The sequence below is a fragment of the Lycium barbarum genome, chromosome 12, assembly GCF_019175385.1.
Source record: "Lycium barbarum isolate Lr01 chromosome 12, ASM1917538v2, whole genome shotgun sequence".
NCBI lineage: Eukaryota > Viridiplantae > Streptophyta > Magnoliopsida > Solanales > Solanaceae > Lycium > Lycium barbarum.
The window spans coordinates 80,735,864-80,748,593 of record NC_083348.1 but is presented as its reverse complement, the minus strand read 5'-3'; the positions used below and the strand labels follow the sequence as shown (position 1 = coordinate 80,748,593).

General features: G+C 33.9%; 1 protein-coding gene across 1 annotated transcript; it reads left to right on the top strand.

The window, feature by feature from the left end:
- The first annotated feature begins 5,503 nt into the window (after nucleotides 1–5,503).
- Nucleotides 5,504–8,287, top strand: LOC132623052 (uncharacterized). The gene is made up of 2 exons (XM_060337753.1): nucleotides 5,504–6,189; nucleotides 7,551–8,287. Exons 1-2 carry the CDS (start codon nucleotides 5,831–5,833, stop codon nucleotides 7,768–7,770), a joined length of 579 nt encoding a protein of 192 aa, XP_060193736.1. The 5' UTR covers nucleotides 5,504–5,830; the 3' UTR covers nucleotides 7,771–8,287.
- The last annotated feature ends 4,443 nt before the right edge of the window (nucleotides 8,288–12,730 follow it).

The window sequence follows — 12,730 nt, the reverse complement described above, 5'->3', positions numbered from 1 at the left end:
ATATTTGGAAAGCTCTGTCTACAGCCTTCTATGATGGAGCAGATGAACTACAAGTCTTCACTTTGAATCAAAAGGACTTTTCTGCCAAACAAAATGGTAGATTTCTCTTTCTATTATGGCGAATTAATTGAAATTCTTAGTGAGTTGGGTCATTGTGATAAGGTGATCATGGAAAATGAGAAGGATGTCACTTCTTATCGCAAGTCTATTCAACGGCAAAGGGTGCACATCTTTCTTGCTGGTTTAGATGGTGAATTTGAATAGATTCGTGGTGAAATCTTGAGAAAGGATCCTGTTCCAGAATTAGAAGAATGCTACTCAATGGTTCGTCGTGAATCTTTCTGGCATGCAACACTGAATGGAGAACTTGAAAAATCTGAAGCGTCAGCCATGGTGAGCAAAAACAAATCAAATCAAAATCAACCAGATCGAATTAAGTCTAAGGGTATCAACAAGTCCACCTATAAGTGTACTCACTGTGATCAACCAAGGCACACAAAAGATCGTTGCTTTGAACTTGTGGGATACCCGGACTGGTGGGATCACAATCGTGATTCAAGAAGGAAAAATGCAAGCAAGACCTCCACTGCTGCAATTGTAGAAACAAATGCTCAGGAAGATGTTGCTGGACAATCCACAACCTTGGCGCCAATGAGAGGTAACAGTGGTGACACTTTAAATTCATCCGCACTTGTTTCTAATAGTACATGGATAATTGATTCCGGAGGTACGGATCACATGACATTTGATTCTATACAAGTATCATCCCTTATCCCTCGTCACAGAAGTATATTTCCACTGCTAATGGTTCCTCTGCACCTATCATTGGAGAAGGATCTTTGTCCCTCATTAATAATTTGAACTTAGACTCTGTCTTAGTAGTTTCATCATTGGATTATAATCTTTTGTCTGTTTCTCAAATTACCACATCATTATTTTCCCACTTATTTTGCATTGAATAAATTTCAGTTCCTATTTCCCACTGAATGTCCGTAGGAAAAACCTAAATAGTAGAGTTTTCACACGGAAAAATTTAAAATTCCAGCATTTTAATGGAACCTGTTTCCCACCATGCATTTTCAGTGAGATTGTTCGGTGGGAATGAGGTAGGAAAATCATGTTTTCTATGTCAGTGGGAAAAACCTCTTTTTCTAGTAGTGTAAGTTTTTACCCCTAATGTATATAATATCCTTAGATATATATTATACTAAAAGTCTATATACAAACACATGCCATGTATTTATTGGCTTCGAGTAAACGCCGAATATTTTACTTATTTACTTTGCTATTTGTTCGAACCCACCCAATTAGGTAGGGAATATTGCGATTGATTTATCAATGATTTTATGTTTTTGGACTAGTTTGCTAAGTATTATTGAACTTGTAAAAGTGGTGGAATTTTTCAATTAGTTTTGAAAATGTATTTTGCTTTTATTTATTCAGACGGGTAACTTGAAATTGTGAAGCACCTTTCGACTGTATAACCAAATTGCGGCCCTTTACTCTCTAATCAATCCCTTCTATATGTCCTTTTCTTTCTTAAATAAAAATACTTTCTAGGAATACCAAGAGAATTTTGATTTATGAATATTGTATTTGCGTTCGTTTGCTTTAAAAGAATGCTAAGTCTCAAATTTATCTTCATTATTATTTAATGTTAAAGTACCTTCCAGAAATACCAAGAGATAGTTAATTTAAGAAAATGTTATTTTTGTTGATGTGGTGACCTGGATTAAAAGCAAACACCATTCTTTATTTTTCAATTGTCATTTTTCAAAAGGATAACATGTTAAATCTCAGATGAGAATAGTGTCAAAATTGTGTTGTAGGTTCAACCAAGTGGAGAAAATGGATTTTTACGCTCTATGATAATTAGGAAAAACTAATTTCCCGTTTTAGCCCATTTTAATTTTTTTTACCCTACTTAGTGAGAGATGATTGAACCAGATTCCGAGTTTGACAATCAGGTAAAAGAGTCTTCATTCCAGCATATAGAATCCTCTGCTCACTGGCTAAGCACTTTAAACAAGAAACCAAAATAAATAATTCCCGATAAAGTAGTCTGCCGTTACCATTACAATATACATGTATAATTCTACAAGAAGATGAAAGCAATTACTGCCAATGCAGCAGTAGGAGTAGTCTTGGTATCTGAACCTGTTGAAGTAGAAGGAGGTTGTAGCATCCCTTTGGGAGGATACCACTTACGAAATAAAAGCTAATTTATGCCAAAAGATATTCACAAAAATATTTAATAGCGGAAATAGGCCCATGCGAAAAAGGGTTGAAAGTGCGACATTTTTTTTCCATTAATAAAAGTCCTTTGGAGAAATCATTCTGGCAAACAGGCTACCTGGGAGCGAGAAGAGGATATGCTAATTCAATAGCCCCATTTGTTTCGAGACTAGCATAAGGTAAATTTCGGGACGAAATTTCTTAAGGGGGAGAGAGTTGTAACACCCCAAAAAAAAATTTAGCGAATACTTGAATTTTCGATTTATCATATCTTGATAGTAAGGGTATATTTTACTTCGCACTTCCTGAATGTGAACTTGACGATATTTGAAACTTGTTTGAAGTGTTATGGTGTAGTTATATAAACTACTCCTACTATGATTATCTTAGTAAATTTATTAAATGGATAAGATATTTATAAAAGTGGGCAGCCCCTTTTTATTTTATTTTATTATTTTTCATCCTTATCTTACTAAGTAAGATATATACCCTTTTGGCTCTTATCCTCTCCACCACCCCTCCAATTTCGTTTTCTCCAAGGAAACAAGACACTAAAACCTCTCTCCTCTCATAATATTCATCCTCTAAATCAATCATCAAGACTTTCTTTGGTTGAGCCCCAAACAACTCCACACGATTGAGGTAAGTTACAAACCCGTTTTTGGACTGGATTGCTGTTAGTGTTTTTAGCATAATTCCCTGTATAAAGCTTAGTTTTAAGTGATTCAAGATGTTCTAGGAAGCTATTTCATAGCCCTACAACTTCCGTTCAGGCTCCAAAACCCAGTTTTGTTTGTATTTACTCGAAAAGGGGTGATGAAATACAGGGCAGGTGCTGCCCAGATTTCTGTTTTGCAAACCCTACATGTATTGCTGTTAGTATTTTGAGCATATCTTGTTGTACAAAACTACTATAGGAGTGATTCGAATTTCTCTGAAACCCCAAGACATATATCTACAACTTTCATTGAGGCCACAAAATCTATTTTTGCCGTTTACCCCATTGAAACTGAGCGATAGTACAAGACAGAAGTACTGTCCAGAATTCCTGTTTTGATAGTTTAAGCTGATTTTCACTAATTTCATGTTTAGTTACGACGTGCTGAAACTATTGAACTTAAGTAGATATTTGATTGTGTATTTAAGGTATATATGCTCTTGTACAAGCTAAGAGGAATTGTTTGACGAAGTGGACTTTGGTTGGTCTATGGCGTAGACGATTTGAACTCCTCGAGTTGTGGTAGAACTTGTTGTGTGGTAAAACGCCAAGGTTTGTGTATAAAATTGAACTTGGAATATCTTTATTTTCTGGAATTTTTGATGTATCTTGATGGGTTGTTTCCTTACTCTTCATCTTATATCATTGTATGGTTATTATCTCAAGTATTGCAAAACTTTCGCTAAATTGTCCATTTGTACGAATTGCTTGATCATTTTGCATTCTTGTTGGGACTTTGTCCTTCTTGTTGCGGTGATTGTGTCATTGATATTGGCATGCCTCTTGATTCGGATCTTGCCCATCTTGACTTTGGATTTACATTTCGTCTTGATGATGAATTTTCGTCCATTTTCGAGTACGAGTGGAAAGCCACTTTCAACATGGCTCTTGATTCTCTTGATTATTGGGTGACGACCTTTCTTGATTTGGGGCTTCGGTCCATCTTGATATTGATTGTGCTTGGTGTGATGGTATGACGTACATATTGGGTGAAATTGGTTAATTGACAAACTCTCTTGAATTGAAGTATAAGCTTTCTTGATACTTGAACCTTCGAATATTGATTTCGACATTTGGAAACTCTTCAAGGTTTTGATATTTGATACTTAGATATACTTGCTTACTTGATTTATTGTTATCTTATTGAGCTACCTACGACGGACAAAGGAATTGGAGAATCGAATGGCTCCAAGCCCAAAGTTTATACACCACTAAGCTTTATGCTTAGCGATAATTGTTTTCTATCGTAGGTAATGTACGGGAAACGATTTGAAGATGGCCATTTGGAGTAGACTTTTTGGGAGCCGTAGTGAAGATCACATTTGCATATGCATCTAGGTCTTGTAAAATTTTGGGGACTTGTACATGATCCATATGTAACACTTATGTATGAAATTTTGGAGGCTTGTTGGACACAAGACCATGTGCTTGTAACTTGAACTTGGTGACTCGTTTTGCTATTTTAGGGTGTGCTTCCAACCCAAGTCATGCCATGTACTGGGTTTACCTTTTGCCTTGTAATTATATACAAAGGAAGATACTAGTTTCTGTGATAATCGCAAGTTTAAGTTTCGTGTATCCTATGGACCTACAGTGGTGTTGATTTGAAAATATAATTTCAAAACGAAGTTTCTTAAATGTGTTGGCTATTTCAGAAGGGCATTACTATTTTAAATTGATACTCTGATATTGTATTTCATCTAAGAAATTTTTCGGAGGGTATAATGGAAAAAAATGTCGCACTTTCAACCCTTTTTCGCATGGGCCTATTTCCGCTATTAAATATTTTTATGGATATCTTTTGGCATAAATTTCTTCTAACATTATAAGTGTGAAATTAGCTTTTGTTTCGTAAGTCGTATCCTCCCAAAGGGGATGCTACAGAGGCTCTAGATAAAGTTTTTTTTTTTTTTTTTTTTTTTTTTTTTATGGAGCTTTCATGGCGGAGAAAGATGGCTATGGTGTTATCCATGACAAGTTTCTTAGCTATTTTTCACCGTGATCTTGGGTGCATTCGTAGGGGATCAAAATCAATTTTTATATAAAGTTTGTATAATTTTATACAACAGTGTAAAAGTGTGTATTAAATATCTCTTATACACTTTTATACAAGGTTGATACATTATCTGCGGTAAGCTTATAACGTTGTATATTGATTCTTGTATAATGTTGTATAACGTGAAAGACTCTGCGGGTATAAACTAAAAATATGGCTACAAGAATGTAATATTTTATGTTGGATGGCATATTTATTGAAATTATCCCTACATTCTTTCTCTTACTCCTTCGGTTTTATTTCATATATGACACTATTTACTTTTATATATTTAATATTATATTTTTAATGACATCTTTTTATAGCTAGATCATAAATTTTAAAATTCAATATTTTTCTTAAAGTTTTACTCAGTCTAACTTGAAAACCGGAGAAGTATATATCTTTATCTTCAATGAATCAGGTGCAGTGTAGTAAAAAAGAATAAACGTGTCCCCCTTGGCTTTTATTAAGTGAAGACTTGAAAAGTCTACTAATCTGTTAAACCAATTCAACTACCACCTATATATATGGAGTAGAGTACATACAATGATACAAATCGGTTGACACCAACATAGGAAACTTGAACTTTTCATAGCAAACTAATTTCATAAATCCAGAAAGATAAAAAAAACTGTCATTCTCTTCTTTGTACTATTTGTATGGATCTTTACCTTCTTATCTTTATTTTCTCACTTCCCAATTGGCCCCTAAATGCCTTAAAGTTTAACTAATCACGTGTTAATTTGTTGTTGATTCAGTGACCCTTTTCTTTGTTTGATTGATTGGAACTATTTTCTTGGAGTATTTTGCATGAGATTCCTAGAAATAACAAAAACGTTATGGATAAGGAGACCGATACTCGGATTCAGAGAGCTCTGGAGACAGTAATCACTATCAGATTGGATCAAAATCTTGAAAATGAGGATTCAGGGATTGGTGGGAATGAGGTGATAGTGAAGGATTTGAAGCAAGAGAATTTTTCAAGTGTGATTGATGTGAAGTATGATGTTGAGGAAGGAAAATTGGAGAAGAATTTGGATGGTGATTTTGAGAAGGTGTGTAGGATATGTCATTTGGATACATTTGAAAGTGGAAAAAAATGGGTGGATTTGATTGAGATTGGTTGTGGATGTAAAGGAGAGCTTGGATTTGTTCATTCTCATTGTGCAGAAACTTGGTTTAAGCTTAAAGGAAATAGGTATCTTAACTTTTTCCTTTTTCCTCGTCTTTATTTACATATTATTCATGTTTATTTATCATTCTTTACTTTTTTCCTCGTCTTTATTTACATATTATTCATGTTTATTTATCATTCTTTACTATCATTTGTTTTTTGACTGATGATCATATATGTATTCTTTAATCTAATCATGTCCCCAGGTTAAGTTTACAGTTCTACGTTTTTTTCTTGCGTTTAATATACTGTGTACTTATGAGTCATATGTCTAAAAACTAAGATGTAGAAGATTTTCAAGTTAAAGCTTTGTCTTTATTGGAATTAGCCCCTGGTGGAAGTAGCAGGTACCTGGCGGAATAATCAAAGTGCACGCAAGCTGACCCTAACATCAACGCGATAAAAGCATATATTGCTTTGGGAGAGTCTTTTAAACTATAGTATTAGAGGGCTAAATTCAGTCATTGACAATCACTTGAATTGTTGTAGTTGTGTTTATACTTAAGATTTTTACTGACCTGTGTTTTTTTTCCGTTCAACTTGTGATGAGGAACCTCGGGTCCTTTGCATTATCATATAGTTCTAATGTCTAATAATTGATCATTTTTATTAACTAAATTCCTATGCAGACAGAGTTCTAATGTGTTTCACGAGCAGAAAGATTTGTACTTAATTGTTCTCAACGAAATTTATCCTGTGTCCTATACTGGTGGTCGGTCGATATGACTTGTTTGTGCCAAATAACAGAACATGAGGAAATATTAGAACTTGCTGTAGTTTCTCCAAACCTTGAAACTGTAGGTTTCACACTCTCCACAATACCGCCATCAAAGCCCGGGGAATAAATTTATGTGCTTCAATATCCCCAAGCTTGGCTCCCCTATAGTTTCCAAAACTAAAGGATATCCTTTACTGTCTATGAAAGTTCCCGGATAACATGATATTTTGAATTACATGCTATATATAGATGGTTTGCACTCTGGCAGACCAGCAACATGATTAGTACACTATTCCCAACTCCTTGCACAAGAAACGCCAGATTAGATGATTTTTCTTTTTAAATTTTCAGCTCGTAAAATCAAGAGCTTGTTATGTCCGGGCAGGGAACTCTTGTTGCTTAGTGATCTAAATGAATGGCATTATGTGCTTAACCTGGAAACCCTCTTGAATTGTAGAAAACTCTAGTATTGAAATTCTAAAAGTGATTGAATTGCTTGATAAGGGTAACTTAGCGTAAACGTAAAGCTGCTTTGTTCTGGTACACTCATTTTCTATGCCAACACCCTGAGAAGACGTAAAGACTAAAAAGGGGAATAATTAAAGCTTGGAATTCAGGATGTATATTGTTTTGCTGCTTGTTAAAGTTGAAATTCCAAATCGTGCAGATTGTGTGAAATTTGTCGGGAGATTGCAAAAAATGTCACTGGTATCAGCGACAATAGATTTATTGAAGAGTGGAATGAAGCGAGATTTATTGCAAGTGCTACTGGTTCAGCAGACCGAGATAGAGCACGCTGGCGTGGACAACCATTTTGTAACTTGTTGATAGCATGCCTGATAATAGTTTTTTTACTACCGTGGTTTCTCCGTGTAAGTTTGTTTTGATGAGGTAAATAGAGTTAACTGTTTCTTGCCTCAAATCTTTTTCGGCGTCTTACAGATAGCAAGGTTTTGAGTGTTTTTAGTACATAAAACCAGCATAACTTATACCATTGCTGCGTCTTTCACATGATCTGAGCTAAGTTCTTGGTCGAGTTTACAAATAATATAGCCTTTTTCTGAGATAAGTGGGATTATATACTTCAGATCTTCTTTTGAATCTGTATCATTTTCTTAGTTTGGCTATATAATATTATTGTTTAAGTTGGCAATAACGTTTGACCTTTAGATCCTGGAGTGGCATGATTCATACATCATCCATGAAACCTTCCTTTTATTTAGATGAGGAAATCATTTATCTTTATATGAGATTTTGAACAAGTTCTTAAGACATGAATTACATAATATGGCATGCTATGAGCTACATTCTATTTTTCTTTCTTATTTTGATACTCCTATGTAACTTCTGATGTCTGCTTTTCTGGTCCAAGATGTTCCCTGTAATTAAAAATAATGGATTGAGTTGACTTGGTTATAAATTGGAAGTGATTGATTCTTAACATATAGTACTGTGTACTTTTGTTTTGTCAATTGGGTAAATTGTTGTTTCAAGCTAACTAAAAGCTCCTTGCAAGAATCTTAATTTAAGCCAGTTGACTTGGGAAAATGCACATACTATAAAAGGCAAGTTTCCAAGTAGAAATTTTGAGGAATTTAGGGTATGTTTGTGGAGGAATTCTTCATTTACATATTTGGTTGGCCAAGTCCCTTAAAAATTAGGAATATGACTTCTTTGGTAACTTTATATTATCCAAACAAATGGCATGCATGTATTGATTTGGTGTAAACACCCAGTGTGTGTACGTTTTTACCCTCTCCCCACCCCAACACTCCAACAAACCCATCCCACCCCCACCTTCGACACCCACTCCCATCCCTACTCTCCAAAACCCCTGCCATTTACGAAACAATGTTTGGTTACTTAGTTTGATGCTTGCATAGAATTCAGCATTAGCATTTAGCAATAAATTGTTTGGTTGGTATTCTTGTTGCCAACACAACTAATACCTGCATTAGTCATGCAAGAAATTATGTATTATTTTATGCGAGATAGAAGTTAAATAAGAATACATGAATTAATAATTGGAATACTTACCCATTTATGATGCCCAAGCAAATAGTTTACAATGAGTATAACCGTATAAATTTTTACATCTAAAATAACCAACATATGTTTACATCGAATTTCATGAAGCCAAATTTATTTTATTGTTATTTTTTTACCTTCTTCCTCGAGCTACCATAGAACCCTTTTATTTTCTTTTTTCTTTTTCATTGTTAAAATCTGTATAACATGGTGTATAAAAATGTATATACACTATTATACATTACATATACATTCTTATACACTATATTACATTACATATACATTATATATACATGCAACTTTACCAGTTTTAGAAAATACATTATATATACATAATGTAAATAGTGTATATGTTATGTATAACCATGTATAAAAATATATCTACGTTGTATAACAATGTATATCATGTAGTTATACACTATTATACAGTGTAAATGCAATTGTTAATGCAAATTTACATTACATAGCCGTCATCCATCTACCATAACATCAAAAGAATTCAAATGGATGAACATGAAACGAGAGAAAAAATGAAATAAAAAACGGAAAAGGGCCCAAAATACCCTTGTACTATCGGAAAATGGTCAAATACACTCTTCGTTATTCTTTGGGTCCAAACATATCCTTGCCGTTATACTTTGGGGCTAAATATACACTTCGTTATACTTTGGATTCAACTATACCTCTCATTTTAACAGAGAGACACGTGTCATAATTTTATTAGTCTATTTAAATCATCCCCTAATTAATTAAAATTCAAACCCATAATCCAAAATCAAATTAGAAGACCCATATCCACGATATCAATTAAAATGAAAGCTTGCTCCCTCCTCCTTCAGATTCCTCCATGGCTAGCTAAGAAGAACATCAACAACATGATTCAGAGATGTTAACTAGTCAACTCTCTCAAATAGTACTGATCTTAGTTGTAGAAGTGAAATCACTCTCCCAAATTTTCTTCTAATTTGATGAACCCTGTTGAATATACTCTTAGGTTAAGAGCAGAATTGATTGATATGGCAAAAATCCATCTTATTCAAAAGAAAATTCAAGTCCTAAATACTTCTCTACCATTAATTCCGTTTTAATTCATCGGACAATATGGTCCTAAATCTAAATGTTTTGGAGAGTAATCACATGTTTAATTGATTTACTAAAGTGTCAGAATGTTGATAAGTCAAAATACTCACTTCGTCATTAATTTTAGTTAAACCCGAGGATTCACCCTTTGATTAGCAGATTGATATAATTTTTAGTTATTATTTCTCAGAATTGATACGGGGTATGGGTATGGGTCTTCTAACTAGATATCAAGTTATGAGTTGAATTTTAATTAATTAGGAGATGATTTAAATAGACCAATAGAACGATGACACGTGTCACTGCGTTAAAATGAAGAATATATTTGGACCCAAAATATAACGAAGGGTATATTTGGCCCTAAAGTTTAACGGCGGGATATGTTTCGATCCAAAGTATAACGAATGATATATTTGACCCTTTTTCAAAAGTACAGGGGTATATTTGGCCCTTTTCCCAATAAAAAACGAAGAGAAAAGGACAACATTCTGAAGGTTTTATTAGAACTTTTATTTATTCATTTAGATAGGATTTTTCCAGTTCTCTTTGGAATGTACAATTTACAGTATGCATTATCACATAAAATATGGGTTACTTGGGTCGTTACAATAACTTTTGATTTGCTTTCAAGAAAAAAAAAATCACGTTAAAAAGAGTAGGGTTAGAGGAAAGAAGAAATTAGGTAATGAGTGATGTGCTCCAAAATCAAATACGATATTTTAGACGAGTTTTATCTTGTTGAATAGTGTACAAAACACCATTGGAGACCTTGAAAAAACTTGAAGAAATTCAAATGGGTCTTTTGATCTTGATGAAATTAGCACAAAATATATTTGAGATTTGATCCTAATATTATTTGGAGCTTGTGGTTGAAAAATTAACACTTTTGAAGAAGATTTGGTGGAGAAGAAAGAAGTGAGTGTATGTGAGAGAGAAGAGACAAGGATGGGAAAGGGAAAAGTAGGTTTTAACCGGAGCTAAAATATTTTTTGTCAGAATACATACAAATTGGGCTAAACCTGGAAAGAATACTTATTTTGTGCGGAGTGCCCTTCAAATGCACTGTTCTTTAATTTTTGCCCCTCAAATTACTAGTCTTTAATTTTTGCCATTTGCCTAAAATTCTTAGGTTTCGGGTTCGAATCCCTGCTCAGTCAAAATTTAAAAAAGAAAAGCCAGATAAAACTTGGATTCGCAAGGCAGAATTTTGCCCAAAACTCTGCCTTAAGGTAGAGTTTGCTAAGTCATAGTTTGCCTGCAAAACTCTACCTTAAGGCATAGTTTGCATGCAAAACTCTACCTTAAGGCATAGTTTGCAGGCAAAGTCTACCCCATCAGGCATAATTTGCCTGTAAACTCTGCCTTAAGGTAGAGTTAAGGCAGAGTTTGCTAAGACATAGTTTGCCTACAAAACTTTACCTTAAGGCATAGTTTTCAGGCAACCTCTACCTAGCGATTTTTTTTTTTTAATTTTTGCCTAAGCAGGGGTTCTAACCCAGAATCCTGAGGTTTTTAGCCGAAGAACAAAAGTTGAATACTTTTATTTTGATGGACAAAAATTAAAGACCACCCCAAAGTAAGGGCATTACTACGAATTGCCCGAAAGAATAAGGAAATTGGGCCAATTTCTACAAACTAGATGGCCGAGCGGCCCACTGCCATAATTATGACATGGATTAAAACAGCTTAAGTGACCGAAATAACCCTCATGCATCAAACATTTTCTTTACAAGTAAACAAAACACATATTTTCATCCCATTACTAATCACTAGTACATTACAACAGCATTATTAACACCGCACTTTCTACATATTGATCAAAATGGACAAACATGTTGCTTATTCAATCGAGGTATTTAGATGGACATTGTGATTTAGTAAAATTGTAAGAAATCATCTTTAATTGTGAGTGTAATAGGCAAGCCTGTGCATTTGGATAAAGCTACGAGGTATGATACATACTTAGGGGTGGTCAAACCAACTCAAACCCATTTCACCCGCCCAACTTACTCAAATTTTAATGGATTGGGTTATGTTTGGGAACAACGCAACTAAACCCATCTATCTGCAGTAGCCCAAATCAGTCCATAACTTTAGCCCAAATCGACCCGTCAGTGGCCTAAAAGAATCTCTTCTTATACGTGTCACTTTCTCTTCTTTCTTTATGAACAAAGCCTCAAAGATCATATTGGGCATGAAATAAACTTACTGGACAGTGGCTAACGTTTATCTTATTCCAAATCTAATTGACGTCTGAGAAAACCATCTTAGAAGTTAGAACCTTTTTATAATTTGTCATGTTTTATTTTAATTTAGCAGTGCCATGCGCAAATTGTATCAAATAATTTACTTTAGCATTTATTTTTTGCTTTAATTTCAAATATTATTAATAATTCTTTGGATGTAGATCTTCTGCTGCAAGCTTTTATGGTGAAAGACATTTATATTTAAGAATATAAACAAGCAGCTTACTAGGATATTTCTAAAAATTAACTAGTTCTTCAAAAGAGATTATTAAACTGGATAACAAAGTGTCATTATCTTGATATTCTATCAAGTGGCCTTTGTTATACTCGTGAGAAAGAATTTTAATCCTTGCAACTGGAGTAGCTATACTTATTTGTATAATTTTTTAACTTTAAGTAATATGTATTAAAACTTGTTTGAAAATACTTGGTTAAGAATGTTTATTTTAGGGGGAAAAATATAAGTGGACAATAATACAATAATATTTACATA

Excerpts from the sequence above, each read along its gene's own strand:
- LOC132623052 (XM_060337753.1), top strand. The coding sequence starts at position 5,831 with ATGGATAAGGAGACCGATACTCGGATTCAGAGAGCTCTGGAGACAGTA. Across the intron at positions 6,190-7,550 it reads TTTAAGCTTAAAGGAAATAG|ATTGTGTGAAATTTGTCGGG; the intron begins GTATCTTAACTT and ends CAAATCGTGCAG.